The sequence below is a fragment of the Ylistrum balloti genome, unplaced genomic scaffold (genome assembly GCF_031769215.1).
Source record: "Ylistrum balloti isolate Yb309-2 unplaced genomic scaffold, AGI_CSIRO_Ybal_v1 Utg370386, whole genome shotgun sequence".
Classification (NCBI taxonomy): Eukaryota; Metazoa; Mollusca; class Bivalvia; order Pectinida; family Pectinidae; genus Ylistrum; species Ylistrum balloti.
Window position 1 is genome coordinate 582,078 of NW_026782268.1, and position 23,597 is coordinate 605,674.

General features: G+C 34.1%; 1 protein-coding gene across 1 annotated transcript; it reads left to right on the top strand.

The window, feature by feature from the left end:
- The first annotated feature begins 2,083 nt into the window (after positions 1–2,083).
- LOC132554223 (vacuolar protein sorting-associated protein 26B-like) lies at positions 2,084–23,019 on the top strand. Its single transcript, XM_060218529.1, has 10 exons — positions 2,084–2,095; positions 3,471–3,486; positions 5,507–5,650; positions 5,887–5,962; positions 7,407–7,563; positions 8,129–8,293; positions 11,852–11,958; positions 14,322–14,390; positions 15,055–15,197; positions 17,018–23,019. Exons 2-10 carry the CDS (start codon positions 3,481–3,483, stop codon positions 17,165–17,167), a joined length of 1,017 nt encoding a protein of 338 aa, XP_060074512.1. The 5' UTR covers positions 2,084–2,095; positions 3,471–3,480; the 3' UTR covers positions 17,168–23,019.
- The last annotated feature ends 578 nt before the right edge of the window (positions 23,020–23,597 follow it).

A 23,597-nucleotide genomic window follows, 5' to 3' on the forward strand; every position in this document is an offset into this window, starting at 1 on the left:
CAACATTTAATTAAAACAATTACAAAAACTGCTTGGTGTCACCATTGAGTATACAAGTTCAGTCCAATTTCAGGGGGAGGTAACTCAAGTACAGTGCACAATAATGTTGATATACAACATTTAGCAATCCTTGTGTGAGATACAAGAATCCATTTTTAAACTGTATCTTTAATCATTATATCTAGGTCTAAACTAACTGTGATATGTTGATATTGATCTTGTTATGTACATAGTATTTATATAACTGCACTGTGATATTGTTAATCTTATACCTATGTTTGTCGCAAGAATAGCACTACAGTGCTAATGTTTGTCCTGTTTGTAATATGTGACTTTAAATAAAACTTCTTGAATCTTGACTATCTTGACTCTTGATAAGAAGACATGTTTAGCATTTCTGACCCCTGTGACCTTAAAAGCGGGTCAAGGTTACATATTTAAACAAACCTGGTTGCCAGGTCCTTCAAATATGCTACAGATGCAATATTAGAACCAAGGACCTTTTGGTTATTGAGAAGAAGTAGTTTAGAATTTTAAAACGTTTGACCCGTGTGACCTTGAAAGTGGGACAAGGTCAAATATTTGAACAAACCTGGTGGCCATGCCCTTCATACAGTTGTTTGAAGATTTTACCACACATCTGACCCGTGTAACCTTGGATGTGGATCAAGGTCTTTAATTTGAATAAACTTGATAGCCCTATATCGAAGTATGGTACTGGCCCGTTATCAGTGTCATGGGTAATTTTCTTATAGGGAGGAAGCTGTTTCAGGAGAAAAGTTGACGGCAGACTGACAACGGACTCCCCGCCATGACATAAAATGCTTAAGAAGAAATCATATTGATACAGCTGTTATCTTGAAAATAAGTTGATTATGCAATCATGTTGTAAAATGACTCCCATTTATGCCATGTTGTTTATTTTTTACCAGACAAAAAAATAACAACACTTCTTTCATTCTCCATTCTTCTTGTTTTTATTTTCAATTCCCAACCAAGCTAATCGAAAGGGCCTCTGACTAAGAATATTTATCCGCAATTTTTCACTATCTGTCTTGTCTATGTCGCGGTCATTATGCGGATAAATAGTCACAACTCTTCAGACTAACTGAGCACGAGTTTCTTTCAAGATGGTGGCCATGGCGGCCATCTTGTTTTTCTTATCAGAAAAATATTCTTATATACCTGTGCCTCTGTGAGGTAGTTTGTGTGGACTTAGCACTTACCAGCCTTACAAAGCCATTCTGTCGGCTAGTGAGAAGTGAATCTCGTTTTCTTAACAAAAATAATACTAATAAATTAAAGTGACATATCACAAAAGTTATATGCGTCAATTGGAAAATTACTCATTTTTTAAAATTTCTATCTCTTTAATCAGAGACGTATATATCACATACATCTCTGCTTTAATGATGTTTGGACGGAATGTGATATACAACACTGGGTGGTATTTTAGTTGAAAATAGCTTTAACATAAGCAATTTTTTTTACAGATATAAATAGTTAACAGGAGCTATCAGTCATCAAAGTGTTGGAACAATCAAATTTGAAAATGATTAAGCCTTCTTCTACTGTTTATTTCGAAAAAAATTAGTTATGTATTTTTGGTGAAAAATGGATTCAAATTTCTTCACTACAGTCCAGTTTGTTATACTTTTGTATTATACAAAGCAGTCTTAAATAAATCAAACCTTGCCAGCAACATAAAATAAACGAAGACTATTTAGTCGGGAGGTTTCTCGTATCCATAATGAAATGAAAATAACTACGTATAATGCGTTAGGAAAACGTTAATTGACCTATCTTAATCGTTCTAGCCAAATAAGTGGAGGTCATCGAACAGACAAGGTTAAAAAGTAACTTCTTAATCGAACGCACCTGAAAAAAAATTATGATGAAAAAATATATCAAAATACAAAAGGAAACATTTTAATAAATTTTCGCCTTTTTCTTAATATTTAACAACAAATGAAATATTATTTTCACATAAATAACATTAACAATACTTTGAGTTTAATTTATGGAAATGTCACTTCCGCGAGATCTGGACGCCATATTTGATGTACTAGCCGAAAGGAGGAGGGACCCAGAGATGGTAAATAAACGCGTTTCACCTGCAATAGTGATCTGATTATCGCGTTGCTTTCACTTATAAACACGACATGCGTAAACGTGCCTCCAAAGTCACAAATTATATTGTAATACTGATGTAGTTTGATGTAAATTCTTGTTGTAGTGGGAGGTATGTTAACCGTGTTGCTGCAGCATCATGTGACTGTATGACAGTTCTCCAAAGCGAACGGAATGACGTTTGTCGTCTGTTATTAGCAAACGCTGTCGTGATATGTAATGCAGTGAATGCATGTTACAACCAAAATCTTTTGCGTTTTCAATGGAAAATCAAATTTGGTTACACTTCCCCTTCTGCAAATTCACACTATGGTGAGGAGGTCTGTCATCAATGTGAAAAGCTATATCGGTATTATTGTAATGGCGTCTTGGAACCAGGCTCTCAAACGCTGGTAGTTTGCTAGATACAGATTTACTCCACAGTTAAGATTATGTACTGTACATTCGCAGATACAGTACTCACTACTGTACACATCTCCGACTAGCGAGTTGAAAAAATCTGTTCACAAAATTATGCATGCATTTCAGGCCATTTCATTGAAGACATACATAGATATAGTGCTTTTTTAAAGTATGTAACGAGTCATTTGTAAGAAACATCAATCCAACACAAGTAATAGAGTTTAAACATTCCTGGATGAAGATTTATTAAGATACAATTCAACATACATTGAAATATAATATGAATGATTTTGAATGTTCAGGTTCAGTTTTCCAGAAAGTCTTGAAAGAGATAATTGAAACTGGTATATCCGCATACCACAAATTGAATATGTGATCTTCTTGCTGGCTTTTTTTGCATATTCTAGATTTTCAGCTGAGATCTAGTTTTAAAACTGTAAAAATATTCCAGTTGGAAAGTTAACATTCTACCAATCAAATCATGTTGTAACAAATAGAGATCTGCTGTTTACTACATACATGTATACAACTTAGGTGTGTAAACAATCATATGTAGAAGTACAGAAAGGTTTTTAATTGTTGAAAAAACACTTCAGACATGTTCACCAGCTGTAGGATTCAGTAGACAGCAGATATACTGTGTAACTGATGTGCTAAATTTCAGAATTTTCAGCTCATAAAAATGGCTGATTACAGGTCAACAGATTCTGACAAAATTTCTTTTAAACTATCACAGAAGGGAAGATGAAGTGTCCTGGGTAGTCAGGTTCCATGTGGAACTGGTTGTTATGACGTGTTATTTAGGTAGCCTCTTGTTTCACATATAAAGACCCTCAGATTTGTAAATCTAATGAGGTCCTGTCATGTTTGTAATATATTTTCTATCTGTCTGCAGTTCAAAATATTTTTCAGTCTCCATGTTTATGTATTTCTTACAGAACTGAAGCCATGATTGTAAGTGTAAACAAATTGTTTGTTCATCTGTTATATATTTCCTATAATAAAACCAGTGCTCTACATCCTCGGGCTGACTGCAGTACAAAACAGGCTTATAATATTTAGTGACTAAAGGTAATTGAAGATTAAAGCACATAAAAAGCACAGAATTAAACATTTTCAGGCTTTTTTCGGCCAATGTAAATGATCAAAGTAAATTTGAACTGAAACTAAGACGACGGTGAATAGAACTTGTATCTCATGTTGCTCGATCTTGATCCGTTGTCCAAATAAGTTCTTGTGAAGTACCTGGTACCTATATTGGTGATGACCTTTTGCCATTATTTTAGAGCTTATCAGATGCTTCCAGTATCAAACATAACTGATTCTCTGTTATTCATTGTGGCTATCAATCTGTGTGAAAAAATGAAAACAGCTAGTGGAAATGAGCCATTTTAATTTGTGTTTGTTTTAAAATAAATTAAATGAATGAATTCAGAAATCAATTAATTTTGAATTATATTCTTGAATTTAAGGAAATAATGTTATAATAGCTATACCATACCATTAAGTTAGTTCTACATACAAAACTTAAATGAAAGTAGTGATCAAGTTTAAATTATTCTACCATGTGAATTTAACTGTTGAAATTTACATGTTCCCGGTTTGAAGTTAAAAATGTAATTAATTTTTTGCAAAAATCGTCTTAATTGAATAAAAAAATAAATTCTTCAGACAATGAAATAGATTTGAAAATATGGAAATATACACTGTAGATATACACGTATACCTTCCCTAACTTCTGTTTAAATTCGTTTCTCAAGGCTATGTAAACTCTTCATCGACTTGTATGGCATGTGCAGTTTCCTATATTGTTTGACAACTAGTCCGTCTGTCAATCACCTTAAGCTCACTAGTGCATTAGCTTCTACTTAAGTGCTGTTATTTATATAGATTTTCTGCAGTCAGGGGACAGCTATTTATGTTGATATTAAATTGTTACTGGTTTTGGTCCTTTGTGTATTATCCTGATTGATGTTGGACAATGGTGTGTATCACAGATTCCTGGTTGATTTTGTGTGCTGTACAATCTCTCAATAAACATGTCCTATATTCCTAACGATTACGTAACACTTGTTCCTGGGTGCAGTGTTTATAGTATATCAGTCCGTGCTTCTTGATATCAATTTCTACCATCACAAACAGTTGACTTGTGAGTTTGTGATTGTGAATAAATATTTACATGTTTGTATTTAAAACAAACAATGACTCTGAATACATACACCACAGTATGCACATATATTATGATATACATTGTATTTAAAGTAAATAACATATTTTTAAATTCATGTTTCTTCTTAATTTATTTTTTTTTCGTAAATTTTTCTGAGACAAATTCAAAATATGATCATGGTATGGTACATGTATATCATTGATTAATTTTCTGATGTGGTTTGTTTGTTTGTTTTTTATTAATTCCCATTTCTCAGTATATGTAGGTAGAATAAGTGTAAAAGCTGGAATGGTACTTTTTCACAAATTTCTCAAAGCTATTTGATTATTTTATGATTATCAAAGTTATGATACACGAAAAGAAAAAAAGAAAGGACAAGTGATTGAGACTTAGAGCAATATCCAATTGGAAACATAGTTAGGAATAACAGTTGAAAGCATGGTGGTTGTTTGGACTGCAGCACAAAGAAATGGTCTGGTTTTCATGTGCATGCATTTTAAAAACTGCTTTACACAGTTGTCTCCCCATTATGAATAACCTTCCTTGTCTGTTTGCATAGGTAACTTTTATTTTTTTTTTTTTTTTTTTTGTTCCTTTGTTTAAAAAAAGTTGATATAGAACAATATGTTCAATGAGAAATGACTTACCAATTGAACAATATTAAATGTTATGTATACATGACGTCAGATAACAATGTTCTTTAAAGTGACCAAGAAGTTATCCAAGTTAGAATGGAAATGTGTAGCTTGTTTGTTCATGTTTCTGGCGATGTAAGGGATTTCAAACATTTCTGTTATATTTCAGAGTTTCTTTGGATTTGGCCAAAGTGCCGACATTGACATCGTCCTTGACGGTCAAGAATCAAGAAAAACTGCAGAAATCAAAACAGAAGATGGTAAAAAAGAGAGGCATTATTTGTACTATGATGGTGAGACAGTGTCTGGCAAGGTAAGCGATAGGACTATTTATGAAGTCATATTTAGGTAGTCTCTTGAATTTGCAACTCTACATTTACATGAAAATGTCTTCCATCGTTAACGATTTGTTGCAGATGAAGAAAATATAAGAAATGATGTCAACATCATGAGTTTTTAAAAATCTGCAATAAAAAATTTTGAATATGGTTGTGTGAATTATTTTTGTCATCAGGCTTCTCTGTGATTGTTCTACAATTATTTTCACAGGTTAATGTTACCTTGAAGAAAGCTGGAAGCAAGTTGGAGCATCAGGGTGTCAAAATAGAGTTTATTGGTCAAATAGGTTAGTATTAATCACTTAAGATAGCTTTCCTGGTTAACTGCCCAGAGAACAGTCTGGTCTGGGTCATTTTCATTCAGGTCATGTAAAACATGTTTGTTTCCTCACTGACCAACATGCAGGAGGCCTCTTGCAGGCTACCTAAACAAATAAGGTGAATACAATCTCTGGCTCCTGTACAGGACAATCTCTTGCTCCAGTACAGGTCAATCTCTGGCTCCAGTACAGGACAATCTCTGGACAATCTCTGGCTCCAGTACAGGACAATCTCTGGCTCCAGTACAGGTCAATCTCTGGCTCCAGTACAGGACAATCTTTGGACAATCTCTGGCTCCTGTACAGGACAATCTCTGGCTCCTGTACAGGACAATCTCTGGCTCCAGTACAGGACAATCTCTGGACAATCTCTGGCTCCAGTACAGGACAATCTCTGGCTCCAGTACAGGACAATCTCTGGCTCCTGTACAGGACAATCTCTGGCTCCAGTACAGGACAATCTCTGGCTCCTGTACAGGACAATCTCTGGCTCCAGTACAGGACAATCTCTGGCTCCTGTACAGGACAATCTCTGGCTCCAGTACAGGACAATCTCTGGCTCCAGTACAGGACAATCTCTGGCTCCTGTACAGGACAATCTCTGGCTCCAGTACAGGTCAATCTCTGGCTCCTGTACAGGACAATATCTGGCTCCTGTACAAGACAATCTCTGGCTCCAGTACAGGACAATCTCTGGCTCCAGTACAGGACAATCTCTGGCTCCTGTACAGGACAATCTCTGGCTCCAGTACAGGACAATCTCTGGCTCCTGTACAGGACAATCTCTGGCTCCAGTACAGGACAATCTCTGGCTCCTGTACAGGACAATCTCTGGCTCCTGTACAGGACAATCTCTGGCTCCAGTACAGGACAATCTCTGGCTCCAGTACAGGACAATCTCTGGCTCCAGTACAGGTCAATCTCTGGCTCCAGTACAGGACAATCTCTGGCTCCTGTACAGGACAATCTCTGGCTCCTGCTTTAAGAATCTTCCTTAACTTAGGGAAATCTTAATCACAGAAAAGCATAGCGTAAGTTCAGGAAAAACTTGAATTCACGGAAATTTCCTTAACTATGTAATGCTTTCTAATGGACAATTTTCAGTTAAGAAGTAAGGAAAATTCCTTCAGTTAAGAAAGATTCAAGAAACAGAGGCCTGATTTCAAATCCCAGATAAAGAAAACTAGAACTGTTCTACGCTGATATCAATGAACCGCACATCTTGGGTCTTCACTTGAAAGTCATTACAAACTAGTCTGTCAAGAAAAGTGCAGATATTAATTTCTATATTATGCAAAATTTAAATTTAGATCAAATGAAGGTAACTATATATAACATGTCTTTGTTTTAAATTTGTGGTATACATTGCATCACATGTGATGAGGACTTCAGTGTCTGTGTGTTTTTCCAGAATTATACTACGACCGAGGAAATCACCATGAGTTTACATCCCTGGTGAAGGAGTTGGCACGGCCGGGTGATATGACCAGTAGCACAACTTACCCTTTTGAATTTTTACAAGTAGAAAAACCATATGAATCTTACACAGGTGCTAATGTAAGATTACGGTAAGATTTTTTTTTCGTCATCAGGAATTAGAGCTGAATCAAGTTTTAAGCATAAAGGTCTGTAAGACTTGTCATTATTTTGTGATTGAACTTCATGACTTCCAATCTTGGTTACAATGTCATTAATCAATGATTTTATTTAATATTGAAAATATAAACTCAGCTTTTGTTACAGAGATATCTAATAATAATAAGTGTAAAATATATCGCGACGTTCATGTAAGCAAGTTCATATAGATATAAATGTGTTCTTTAAAAGAACCTTGAATTTCAGTCCTTGTCTGGAAAATTCACTACCAGACCTGAAAAGTTTTGGAATTTGGCTTGAATGCCTTGAAAAGTCATTGAAATTTATGTCTTTGGTGTTTGAATGAAACACAAACTGAAAATCGTTTTCCTAAAATATTAGAAAATTAAGGTTTTAGTTATGTAGAGTGATTTGGATGTTTCAGGTCTTTCGTAAAGGCAAGTGATGGTTAAGACTTTCAGTGACACAGATTTGTGTCGGATAATGCATGTTCTCTGTACATGTACATAAGTAATAGATTGGTTTTGAATATTGTAGCTACTTTCTACGAGTAACAATAGTTAAGAGGTTAAGCGACACAGTTAAGGAACAGGACATCATAGTGCACACATTATCACAGTATCCCGAGATGAACAACAGCATAAAGATGGAGGTTGGAATCGAAGACTGTTTACACATAGAATTTGAATACAACAAATCTAAGTAAGTAGATATTTAATGATAAATTGATAAATAAAATAACAGAATTTTAACAGAAAAGACGTCGAGAGATTTTAGGAAGAAAGCTTGTTTAAACATGTCTGATTTATATTGGATTCTTTTCAGTTGTGTAATATCTATAAACTTCAGGGAACACTGAAACAAAATGTTGAAGAAATAACATCTTTTTTATTTAGAATAATTGATACAATTGATTAGTTTCTCTATGAAACTCAAATTATTTCTTGATAGAAAATTATTGGTATCTTTCAAATTGTTTCTTTATGTATTTAAAGTGGTTTGTCTACATTTTAACGAAATAACAAGCAAATAATGGGACGTTTTCTATAGCGTGGTAAATTCCAGACTTTCATAAGACAATTTAGAAATGTATTTGTCATTTGTACCAAGACTCTGAGGTAGATTAATTGTTGTATGTGAATCCTAATAATTAATTTTGAATGAGTTTCTCGAATCATGATTGAATGATATGTATAGAGAGCTGGCACAAAGGTAAGAAAATAAAATAAAGGCAAACAGGGAACTGTTTACTGTGTTGGTATACATAAGCATTGATATGAGGTTGATCACTGTATTGGTTGAAACGAAAATTCTGTCAACTTTGACCTCAAATGTTATTGGATATTACATGGTATCCTATATACCATGTATCTTGTGAAAATCTTGTACCTGTGATTAAAGCCATCCCATCTTGGATACTCCAGAGGTTACTACCACTTTCGTTCTGTGCACCTCTGGAACAAGTCATAGCAAAATTGAAGGCACAAGCGAAGTAATTTGATTGGTTTCAGGAGGAAAAACTGACCAATCACAGGCTTTTACACTTCTTTTGAAGATAACAAAGGAGTAACACCCAACTTCAAAGCCATTACAATATACCTGTAGATTTGTTTGATGTACATCAAAGGATTGAACTAGCCTCTGGTCTGTACAGAAGGTGTGGCACGTCAAACCTACAATTTTGTCATGACATGTTCAAAGAGTGCATAGAGCAAAAGTGATTGAACCACACAGTATTAATACATTGCAGTTCAGTAGAAATGCAAACAGACTCCGTCTTTTGTCCTGTAATAATCTCACTTTTTGAGAAATGTGGCTTATTGAGGTTATCATAGGACATATCAGTGCTCCAGATAGCCTGCGTGAATGCGTTTTCACGCACAATATTTCTAATTTCACGCTAGGAAAAAAATAAGATTTGCGTCATTAACCCGTGCGAAATCCAATATTACGTAGTTAGAAAACTCAATAATCTAAGTCAAACAGACACTTATCGAGTAAACGAAACTCGTAACAAGCGCTTTCTTGATCGTGATTATAAACCAGTCGCATAGCAAATTATGGCGCTGTCAAAAATGTTTACAAATTCAGTGTTACCCTAATATGGAAAAAACCCATACACTTGATGAAGGCAGGGGTGAAAAAACCCCTCAATTTATAAAGGTAGGAGTGAAAACCCCACATGTCAAAAAGTTATCTGGAGCACTGCATATACAGTATAGTCCTTTTCACCTATAATTTGTTTGTAAGTAAATATAATATTATTTACATGTTTGTTTCATTTCAATTGTTTGTGAAATATACTGATGAATCAATCTTTCTTGCTGCGTTGTGGAGGTACCACTTGAAGGATGTTATCGTCGGAAAAATCTATTTTCTCTTGGTTCGCATTAAAATCCGCTACATGGAGCTGGCTATAGTGCGTAGAGAAACAACAGGAGCAGGTACTGGTTGTAGGTTTAGGACAGACAGCTGTGGCACTGCTTGGATAACAAAGTCACAATATTCCTGACATACAAGACAGATGATTATTATATGTAGATTCAAACATGTGTAGTTACTATATTAATTCATATACAGCCAAACTAATTTTTTCCTAGGACACAATAGTACAGTTCTTTGTTACTAGTAAAATAACACAAGTGAAAATAACTGTATAGAGAAGAGAGCATACCTGCAATCTTACGAAGAATCTACAAAAATCTTTTTTGGCGGAGGAAGGGTGCGAGGGATATTATATTTAGCATGTTGTTTTGTCAGACACTTCAGAGAAAAGTATCAGAAGAAATCAAAATCCTCACTAACAGAGTACTTTAAGATTACTTCACATTCAGTTGAATGGTGAATTTTTAATTTTCAATCCATTTTTGGTAAAAAAGTTGTTAGGAAGATGGAATTTGAAGTAAAGAATATGGGGAAAAAATTCTTCTTGTTCTGTCAAAAATTTGAATTTTTGTGTTTTTGACTTTTTTTTTCAATTTTAGAAATTTTGTTATGTAATGTTTAAATGTGAATCTGGTTGCTTTTCACAAAAAAAAAAAAAAAAAATGAAGAAGTCTTAATTTGACAGTACAAGTTATTAATATCTAATTACATATGAAGTCAAATTCAAAATTTTTGGTTGAATTTTGGCAAACATGTTTTATTTCATTGGTTCAGGTGTAATGTGTTTTTAGATGTTATGATCTACAGGTAAAAACTAATCTATGGATATCTAGGTTTAACTACACCAGGGTCCAGTGTATGATCAGCTTAATGAAAAACAAACAAAAATATTTCATCCAAAGAAAAATTAAACGCAAGACTGAAATACTTCCCATTAAGTAATTTGAAATGATATTCAAGAGAACTGCAGAAAGAAAATAAATGAATAAAAATACTTAATATTTCGTAAAAATTATGTTTTGAATATTTGTGTCAAGATCTTATTAAGCTAATTAATTGTCCTTTGAACAAGTGGTCCCTAACTCTTATTACAAATATGTAGTCTTCACTACAGGTAAATGATTGTGATTAAGACTGTAACAGGTATTAGGACAGTGTAATTGGTGGGTACAATGTTTTGAGACATTTGCGTTTTATTGTTAATAGGGAAATTTGAGAAGTGAATGACTCGATGACTTTTACGCATATCTTATTAATAGTAAAGTCAGTCCAAAACTAAACCTTATCTTAGAAGGGAAAACCATTCAGTCTTAAGAAAACATTGTCTGTTCTTGGTTAAATAACAGTGTTACAGCCTTTCCAATCATTTATCACTGAAGACTCAAAATGTCTGTCTGTTGTAGTATGCCTCCCCTATCTGTATGTTGTAAACTGCCTGCTACCATCTCACTGTTGTACAGATGTGTATACATGTGGATTTATGAGACTTCAAACTATGCCAATCCTTACTGCCAAAAAATGAAGAACTTATTTTGATATTATATAAAGTATTTGAAAGAAATATACGGAGAGAATAAACAGATGTTTCAAGATGCTTTGTTCACTTCTATTTTAAATGTCTAAATTAATTTTCATTAAAAAAGAAATGTGATATAACTTTTGGTTCAAAATATCACATTTACAGTACAGGATTATGTCTGGTAACTGATGCGACAACGTCGGATAAATCCATTTACATGCTATTCATTATGATGATTATTTTCAGACATGCGTTTTATGATGCCCACAGATTTTCTTTTTATCAGTGTTTCATATTGTGTTGTTGCTATGTTGAATTTGATTTCATTTTGATTTCTTGTGTTTTTTCCTGATCAGGTATCATTTAAAAGATGTAATAGTTGGAAAGATATACTTCTTGCTAGTTCGAATAAAAATCAAGCACATGGAAATACAGATTATCAAGCGTGAAAGCACTGGCACAGGTACAGAGTTACTTCCCTTTGTCAAAACACAGTTACTTCCCTTGTGATCTGTATACCTCCACAGCTGTAACCTCAGTCTATGTGTCATGTTGTTCAGTAAATAATGAAAGGAAGTTCTGAGATACCAGGGAGTACAGTTTATCCTCCAGTGTAAGCACAGTATGCTGTATTTCTTTATGAATAATTTCCCAAAAGTCTTTTCTACAACACTTTCGACAAAATGCTTTATGTGTAAGTCTGAAACAATAATTGTTCATTTGAATATTATCCCAGTAGCTGATTCTTTATCTGCATCTCAGATATTTATGAGACTCATTGCATTTTTTTTTTTTTTTTTCAAAGTACATCAAGTGCTTGATCATAGTTAAACAGTTGTTTTTCAACATGAAAAAGGTTTAGAAACTACAGCAATTTGTCTGTAAGTGAGTAGCATTTCAAAAATGATTATGAAAATCAACACAATTGCCCCATTAGTTAGTTTCTGGATTGTGACTCATGTTTTGTGCTTATGAGGGGTCACCATGAATATTTGTAGAATATTAATTGATGAAATGTACATTATATCTCCCCAAGGAAAACAATGGCTTTTACCCTTACACCGATGTGATCTACGTTATTGTTCTTTGTAAGGAAGATTCCATTAAATGCATTCCTGATGTAGAAATATCCTGCTTAGAATAATCTTCGCATTAATATTTAAACTGGGCTTATGTATTTTTTGCGGAGTATTCTTGCTTTCAAAGTGATTTGATATCTTAGGTTTATTTTGAAGAGAAAAATGGGAGAGATTCTACATCCTAATCTGTTTCCTGGGAGAAGTCTTTGACAGTGTCTGATAAAAAAACCATGACAACATAGACATTATCTGATAAAAAAACATGACAACAATGACATCTGATAAAAACCATGGCAACATTGACATCTGATTAAAAAACATGACAACATTGACATTATCTGATAAACAAAAAATGGCAACATTGACATCTGATTAAAAAACATGGCAACATTGACATTATCTGATAAAAAAACATGACAACATTGACATCTGATAAACAAAAAATGGCAACATTGACATTATCTGATAAAAAAACATGACAACATTGACATCTGATAAAAACCATGGCAACATTGACATCTGATTAAAAAACATGACAACATTGACATTATCTGATAAACAAAAAATGGCAACAATTGACATCTGATTAAAAAACATGGCAACATTGACATTATCTGATAAAAAGCATGGCAACATTGACATCTGATAAACAAAAAATGGCAACATTGACATTTGAAAAACAAAAAATGGCAACATTTACATTATCTGATAAACAAAAAATGGCAACATTGACATTTGAAAAACAAAAAATGGCAACATTTACATTATCTGATAAACAAAAAATGGCAACATTGACATCTGATTAAAAAACATGGCAACATTGACATTATCTGATAAACAAAAAATGGCAACATTGACATCTGATCAAAAAACATGGCAACATTGACATTATCTGATAAAAAGCATGGCAACATTGACATCTGATAAACAAAAAATGGCAACATTGTCATTTGATAAACAAAAAATGGCAACATTGACATTATCTGATAAACAAAAAATGGCAACATTGTCATTTGATAAACAAAAAATGGCAACATTGACATTATCTGATAAACAAAAAATGGCAACATTGTCATTTGATAAACAAAAAATGGCAACATTGACATTATCTGATAAACAAAAAATGGCAACATTGACATTATCTGATAAAAACATGACAACATTGACATCTGATAACAAACATGACATGGTATATCTGAGCACAAGTGTTAGTTTTACTTTCTGTATTCAAAGTTTGATTATTTTGGGTATTAATAAGTTAATCACTTGTGAAAATCTGTATGGAATATTAGATTGTAGAGTATCCAGTGTATTTTTATCATAGTGTTAGAACTCTTTATCCCAATCTCTTACGTACCCTCTTCCTCCCAACCCTTGTGACTGTATGTGTAGTTGTTGTGAAGTGTTGTTGACGTTTCCATGTCTATTGATAACCATAAATATGTATTACTGAATTGTCTGCATTCCATTCCCAATGCTTGTTGTGAATTATTTACATATATCAAAAAATATAAATAATAAAACTTTATTTTGTTAATTTCCATAGTTATTTTTAATTGGGTCGTCTTTATTTGATACATAAATCTGTTTCACTTTTCAAAATTTTATCTTAAAGCGTAAAATCATTAAAACATTCAGCTGTTTCAAAATATTTCTTTGGTAACTGTTGTTCCTAGTTAAATCATTGTTTGACGTAAATTTTCATAAACTTCAAATTCCACTGAAATGGCTGTCTTGTTTCTTACAGGGCCAAACACATACAATGAAAATGAAACTATAGCCAAGTATGAAATCATGGATGGAGCTCCAGTGAAAGGTGAGCGAATAAAATGTTCTAACCGGAGACAGTGGATGGGGGGGGGGGGGGGGGGGGGTAAATTTGAAATCTATATAACTGCAAGTGACTTTTATACTGGCAAATCCCTTGAAACTCGCTAGGCTGTCATGGAAAATTCAAAAGAAGGACATTTTTCAATTACATGGAGTATTGTCATATTCAGAAATATATATGTATCCTATATTTTTGTATTACCAATAACATTTTGGGCAATAATGATAAGTTGGAAGGTTTATATTGAACAAAAAAAACACTTTTTTATCCAATGGAGTTTCATATTGGGAACAGCTGAAACACAGAAGACCTGACAAGAGTATTGTGATTTCCTGATACAGCGTATCCAATTTCATTTATAGTCTCATAACTGCAATAGCTGTCTATTACATTTGTAATGAGGTTATGGCAGGCAGATGTAAATGTTATGTAATGGTAAGAAATGATTTGATGATAATTATGATATTATTGAAATTTTATTTTCATTGTTGAATCCCCAACATAATGTTAAGTGTAAGTGGAATCAATTTCCATTTTATGGCTATCACACTTTCTCAGCATGGTTTCAGCTAAAAGGGATGGTATTGAGTGTATTTGTATGTCTGTGATGTACAGTTTTATAGTTCGGTTTATGCCTTCTGTCTTGAAGGGGAATCAATACCTATCCGACTGTTCCTGAGTGGATATGAGTCTACACCCACTATGCGGGATATCAACAAGAAGTTTTCTGTACGATACTATCTTAACCTGGTCCTGGTGGACGAGGAGGAGAGACGATACTTCAAACAACAGGTAACATATATAGGGTAACAGTACAGGTGACATATATAGGGTTACAGATTACAGGTAACATATATAGGGTAACAGATGACAGGTAACATATATAGGGTAACAGTACAGGTAACACATAGAGGGTTACTGAGTACAGGTAACATATATAGGGTAACAGAGTACAGGTAACATATATAGGGTTAGAGATTACAGGTAACATATATAGGGTAACAGAGAACAGGTAACATATATAGGGTAACAGAGTACAGGTAACAGAGTACAGGTAACATATATAGGGTTACAGAGTACAGGTAACACATATAGGGTAACAGATTACAGGTAACATATATAGGGTAACAGATTACAGGCAACACATACAGTGGTACAGAGTACAGGTAACACATACAGTGGTACAGAGTACAGGTAACACATACAGTGGTACAGAGTACAGGTAACACATACAGGGGTACAGAGTACAGGTAACATATATAGGGGTACAGAGTACAGGTAACACATACAAGGGTACAGAGTACAGGTAACACATACAGGGGTACAGAGTACAGGTAACATATATAGGGTAACAGAGAACAGGTAACACATACATGGGTACAGAGTACAGGTAACACATACAAGGGTACAGAGTACAGGTAACACATACAAGGGTACAGAGTACAGGTAACACATACAGTGTTACAGAGTACAGGTAACACATACAGTGGTACAGTGTACAGGTAACACATACAGGGTTACAGAGTACAGGTAACACATACAGTGTTACAGAGTACAGGTAACACATACAGGGTTACAGAGTACAGGTAACACATACATGGGTACAGAGTACAGGTAACACATACAAGGGTACAGAGTACAGGTAACACATTCAGTGTTACAGAGTACAGGTAACACATACAGTGGTACAGTGTACATGTAACACATACAGGGTTACAGAATACAGGTAACACATACAGTGTTACAGAGTACAAGTAACACATACAGGGTTACAGAGTACAGGTAACACATACAGGGGTACAATGTACAGGTAACACATACAGGGGTACAGTGTACAGGTAACACATACAGGGTTACAGAGTACAGGTAACACATACATGGGTACAAATTACAGATAACACATACCGGGGTACAGATTACAGGTAACACATACAGGGTTACAGAGTACAGGTAACACATACATGGGTACAAATTACAGATAACACATACAGGGGTACAGATTACAGGTAACACATACAGGGTTACAGAGTTCAGGTAACACATACATGGGTACAAATTACAGATAACACATACAGGGGTACAGATTACAGGTAACACATACAGGGTTACAGAGTACAGGTAACACATACAGGGTTACAGAATACAGGTAACACATACAGGGGTACAGTGTACAGGTAACACATACAGGGTTACAGAATACAGGTAACACATACAGGGGTACAATGTACAGGTAACACATACATGGGTACAAATTACAGATAACACATACAGGGGTACAGATTACAGGTAACACATACAGGGTTACAGAGTTCAGGTAACACATACATGGGTACAAATTACAGATAACACATACAGGGGTACAGATTACAGGTAACGCATACAGGGTTACAGAGTACAGGTAACACATACAGGGTTACAGAGTACAGGTAACACATACAGGGTAACAGAGTACAGGTAACACATACTGGTTTTTGAAACTTACCTTAATATTTCTTCATTGACATGCATAACTACTTTCAGTACATGAAGATTGAATAGAGGAATGGAATAAAAATGATTGTTTTTTAACCGGAATCATTCTGTTGAAAACTCATTCTGGATGTTTGCTTCAGGAAATCACAATATTCCGGCGTGCTGACAAAGGACGGAAAGGTGCAATGGGTTACCTACAACACAAGTCAAATAATGTTCCTGTGGGTGTTACGCCTACAACTCAGACTGTGGCAAGTGATGGCAAGGGAACAGATGCCCCACAAGAATAACGCCCTTGACCACGCCCAATCATCTCATTGTGTATAGGACCTTACATGGCTGTTGCCATTGAGATAGTGTTGTGGCTTGTTTCATCCTGGACTAGTTAAATCCAGTTACTGACCATGGTCAGTTGTCATACTCATCCCTCTAAGGACCTGATGAATGTTAGTCCTGCCACAGGAACAAGATGAAGACGATTTAGCAGTTTCTTCAGGGGACGGTTACACCAACTTTCAAATTATAACTTTTCAGTAACTCCTTAACCACAAATTAAAAATTAATAGTATTTCAAATTTTAAACTTGTTTACATTTTCAAGTACGTTGTGTACAGTGTGTATAGAAGACACTTACTTCAAAGGAAATTGGCCAATTGCTTTGTTTATGATTAAGTCATCCATAAGGTTCTTTTTTTTTCAAAAGTCAAATTGAACTGACTTTGTCAGTATTTAAAAAATCTGCTTGTTCTATTTTGCAGAAGTTTGAGGGTTTGAACAATTCCAATCCTCATACTGAAAAATTAGGCAGGGATGTGTGAGGTTAATGAGGATTAGAATCCAAAAGTTAGAATTTCATATTAATTTTTTTTTCTTTTCTGTTTTTTTTTTTTTTTTTTTTAAATATGTGAGAATGAATTGGAATATCTCCCAATCTCTTTAGGTGAATGTGTGCCTAGTTTGAAGAGGGGAGACAATTCTATTGAATGTTTGGTTGTTTGCTGGTTTGTGGCTCTCAGCACTGGATGGAGTATCATGAGGTCCTAGTCATTGATTATTGTGTGTTGTCAGCCTTGGACATCAGATTTAGAAAAGCACATGTCTGTTGAATATCATTGCTATCATGTTGCAGGTTTTTCAATATATCCTTATCTATAGCTACAATATTTTGAGACACAAAAGCCAGCAGAATTGTCAGATAAATGAAGTTTAAATTGATTCAGCATTTTCATATCTGACAGTTTTGACAGCGTTTCAGTAAAGAAGGGTAGAGGTGTACTTTAACAGTAATGTCTATGTCTTTTTGCTGGAATCGTTGTCAAAAAAATATTTGGTTTCTGGAAATTTTGAAATTTTGACCTCTGAAAAATAGCTCTCAAGAATTCAAATAGCTGTACTTGTTTTGTGATATAACATAGAAAATCTAGTGCTGTGGTGAATACTATTTGTTGAATAAACACAAATCTTTGTACAAAATGTATTATATGATTGTAGATATGCTGTTGAATAATATGTTGTCCAATACATATTTAATAACAAATCACATAAAACGCTATTCTATTTAACTGCATTGATCGGGCAATCCATAAATTTGTATATTAATTAGGTTAACAAATGAATTCTGGTCTCGTTCAGAACAGCTGACATGCTAAGGATTTGACATGTGATGCAGTCCTCTAATTACAGTGAAAGGGCCTGTCTAGTCACTGCCTGGAGGTTTCTAATCATAGGTTGATTGTACCTGTATTTTCACATAAGACAATTGCTGTATTTCAAAAAGTGCTGTTCAGTAATAAGCCCATGCAGAACATGTGGGACTTACAATGTATGTTACAGTTAAGAAGAATTGCCGGAAAGTGCTGAATTTTTTTAATTTTTTTTTGTTCAGCCCAGGGCTTATCCATTCATAATTAAATTATGATGATTGAACCAGGGGGCTTTCTGTATCTACATGATAGATACAGCCATGTTTGTCTAACACTATTTTAAAAACATCGAAATTGATTTCTCTCTGAAGTATAAAATCTTAATGAAAATGGTAGCATCTCTGCAGCTTTTTTTGTGTAAAAAAGACTGACCATTATGTATATTAAATGAAAGGGAAAGCATATAACAGCTTTTTAATGAAAGGCAAAGTTTATTACATATATTTAGTTGAACGGCAAGTGTATTACAGCTGTTTAGTTGAAGGGCAGGTGTATTACAGATATTTAGTGGAAAGGCAAGTGTGCTACAGCTGTTTAGTGGAAGGCCAAGCATATTACAGCTGTTTAATGGAAAGACAGGTGTATTACAGCTGTTTAATGGAAAAGCAGGTGTATTACAGTTATTTAGTGGAAGGCCAAGCATATTACAGCCATTTAGTGGAAAGACAGGTGTATTACAGCTGTTTAGTGGAAGGGCAGGTGTGTTACAGCTGTTTAGTGGAAAAGCAGGTGTGTTACAGCTGTTTAGTGGAAAAGCAGGTGTATTACAGATATTTAGTGGAAAGACAGGTGTATTACAGCTGTTAAGTGGAAGGGCAGGTGTGTTACAGCTGTTTAGTGGAAGGCCAAGTGTGTTACAGCTATGCAATCGGGAAATAATCAGAAATTTAAACTTGTTTCCATTTGTATCAAAAAATTATTGGCTGTATTATGTTAATGATCTTAACTTTGATGGGTCTGAATTAAAATGGATTTGTTGCACGATTTTAGAATTTTCTTGGCAATTCTATAAGAGTCATATGTTTCTCGGTGTTGGTATTGAAAAGAGGTTTTACATATAAAATGACCTTCAGGTATTTAGATATTTAGCATCATCTGTAGAAAAATATGAAAGCTCATTTAATATCAAATTTTCATGTAATGAATTATTAATAGTGCATCCCTATATCTGCTAATATCTCGACCATCTTGCCCCAAGTGATAGAGTTTATGTACTGATGTCTGAAATGAGGTTGACCTTAGAAATCATGCTAGCAAGATTCGTTTGCATATGTGATTTAAGATATGGTGTGTGGAACTTCAGTCATTTTTAGGTAAATGAATTGTATGCTTAATGGACAATGATATCTTATGTGTGATGATCATTTTCTCTTTGAAAGTTTATATGCATGTGATACTCACTATAAAACTATTAATAATCCCAGTACACTTTTCTTCAATATATATTACTTTGTGATTGTGCAATAGATGTATGTTAGAATAGAAACATTTACCTATAATTTATGATTTGTTCAGTCGGCTGGATTCTTTTCCAAAATACTTGTTGCTGAGGCTGTAGACATAACATATATCTGCCATACTTTTGCCCCTTGTCATCGCTTTTCATAATATAAATGTAAATGTTTTAATTTCAGCGACTACCTTGTCTCAATTGTTGAATGGTTTAGCGTGATGGGGTTTGGGGTGGTGATTTTTTGGTGAGGCAGTCAAAACATCAGTCGATAAAACCAGTCTAAACATTATCTCTGGTTTGGTGGTTAATTTCATTGTTTACTTTAGAGTATTTTCAGCTGCTTAGGCTGAAGCTATAAATTAAATTCTCTCTTTATCTGTACGTGACACATGTATTAAGATGTGTTAGAATGAAGGTTGACATGTATCATTGTTTTATTTCAGAATGAGTGAAGATATATTTAAGGCTTTAGTGAGAATGTGTGAAACATTTTGGTCAGTACACTGCAGTTGTGACCAATCGCAGGGATTATTAATGAAAAATAATCCATTTGATCGCGTTGTAGGTTCTGCTACACAAAGTAACAAGAATTCTGTCATCTTATATCAATATTGATATTTTGTGTTGTATTAATTTTGAGATACAAATGAGAGAAACTCTTTTTCACACTGGATAAATGTGTTTGGTGATGTCAAACAGATATTACTGCTATAAATAGACATTGGGTAGTTCAGCACTGCAATGGTAGAAAAGGTGTGAGAATAACTCGAGATGAAAGATCTAAATATAGAACAGAAATTCTGATCTGTGTGGTTTTCATGTTGCAACTGATGCATAAAGAACAACATGTATTTTAGACCATCATAAACTTTTGCAGCATGGCTCATAATTTACAAACTTCTAGGATAAAGCATTACTAATCCGGATGAAAAGTGATACATGGAGATTTCATTTAAAGATAACTGCAACAAGATTCGACTAATGCCAAATTTTGTGTATTAACATTTCTTTATATTTTGAGTTGTGGCCCTTTAATGATTTTTGATATCGAAGGACCGTAGGATACGGTTGGGAGCCAGAATTTTCTTTGACCTGTTTGTTAAAGGTAAATAAATATCTCCATAAGAAACATTACTACAGACGAGGAAATTGTCCCTAATTTATATCCAAACTTGTCTGGGATTCCCAGAGCTGAAAATAGTTGGAGCACCAGGACAAGAGGGTAAAGATGTTGTATAAAATATTAATGCTATTCACTGAAAAGTGCATATACAGATTATACTGTAGCATAGACTTGATCCGAATTACTCTGATACCCTATCAACTTAAAATTTCAGTCTAGTGTCGATGAACGACACGGGACAGATATCAGAAAGTTGACAGAACCTCAGAATAATTTAGACTTGGATAGACAGAACATTCCGGATGAAATATTTTTTGTGTTTAAATGTATAGAAAGTCCGTTTAACTTTTAGCTTACTCTCACAAGAACCTGTTACATTTTAATGTGGATTAAAACCTGGAAAAGCTTTAGCAAACCATTTGTTTTGTTGTTTCTGACGACGGATTCTGATGTAGCGGGATCTTGTGATAATTGTCTGTAAATAATTCTAGCAGGTATTTGTACAAAGTCGTAGTCATGTTTAATATTAGACTTATGGCTAAAACTATGAACTTCCTTCACAAGTGATAAGACCAATATGTCTATGTTAAATTTTGCTTTTAACCTTTTACTTTTTGGCGGCTTTAGCCAATTAGGAATCATTTCCGTATGTAGATGCTGATTGGTCGATATGTTTGACAATGCTGAATGTAAATGATCCACATTTCTTTATCCTATTTGTGTGCTAGATCATTGCTATGTCCATTTTTCTATCATTTTTCCATATATTCTCTCTCTTCACTTATAAAGTTGTACATGCACAATTTTCAGCCAGTTCAAATTAAAACTATTTTGTACAGCTGTTCAATTTTGGCGTCTTCAAAAAATTGTAGTGATAATGTTTTCGTATTAAGGCTATTTGTATTGAGTGAAGCAAACTTAAGTAAAAGCTTTGATTTTACTTAACAAATGTGGACGTGTGTGAGAGATATGGCTGTGATAGTATATTACAGATAGGCAGAAAGTAGGAGAGAAGAAATGTGCTGCGGTTGTATTTATTTACCACCCTGGGTGAATGCATGTATGTAAGATGGGTGAAATGATAGTTAGTATTGATGTTTAACACTTATTGCTGTAAAAATATGTTAGCAATAATCCAAACAGAAGATATGTGATGAATTTGTTACAAATTAAAAAATGTCACTTCTACTCCAGAATATTTAATTGTTTTCACTTGTAACATTAGTGATCGGTGTCACATTGTATTGTGTGTGTGTTATATACTAGTATGTTTGTATAATATATTGTTCTCCAAGTCCTCGCTAAATCATTCAGTGCTCCAACGAAAATACTTTTCAGTTCCAAGCTTGTTATCTGTAATGTTGAACGGTTTAACAGTGTGTCTGTAAATTGTCATTGGTCTACTGCTTCAATAGATTACAAAAATTATATATTACCATGAGAACAAAAACTAGATATATAAACCAGTATACTGGTATATGGCTTTTGTAAAATTGAGAGCATTGCAAATATTGGTAATCAAATTTGCACTGCACTTTAAAAATTGTTTACTCAAATTTAGTATGTAAATAGTGTCCATATATTTGACGTTATCAGGAAACTTAGCAAAATACTTCCAGTCAAGATTATCAAATAACAAAATATGAAATTGTGGTCGTGTAGAGTTTTGAAAACCCAGAAGTTATATATGTTGTGTAGTTTGTGTGTTCTGAGGTCTGTAACTGGCGTGCGTGATGGATGTGTATGTTAAGTAGTCAACCACTACTGATTTAATATGTTAGTTTATCAAGAGAAATTGTATACTTCTCATCAGTTTGTGATAAAGGTTTGCAACATAACAAAATAAATGAAAACAGAATATTAGTCAGACTTTCTTATTTTTTTTTTTTTTTTTTTTCGTCTGCATTATTGAATTACTCCGTTCCAACGGTGTTATTGATATATGAATGTAGATCATCTTTTACTTTTGATCTTTTTGAGAATGGTATGGTATCATCGACAAATGAAATAACTTTTGTTATACAATTTACTATAGGATATATATAAATATTAGGGTTACTTAACAAAATTGTTAATTCAGTAATGTCATTTTTTGAGAGACACCAGAAAATGAAACAACCAAAACTGGTGCCTGTAACTCACAGTAAGAAAGAGGTCACAACAAAGATCAAAGGTCAGATTTTTTGGGGTAATAACTTCTTCTTTTTGAAGAAATAATGCTGGCAAACGCTAGCATTAAGACCATAGATTTATCAAGTGTCCTCAGATTGATAATTTAATCAATTCAAGCACCACAGCATATGACCAGGTGAGCTGAAGTTAAGCTGTGGTGCTCCATCTGGTGTCAACACTTATTAGGTCATCTGACCCGAAGGGTCGAGATGACCTATAGCCATCGTGCTTCGTCCATCGTCGTACACCGTTTGTTAACTTTTCATTCA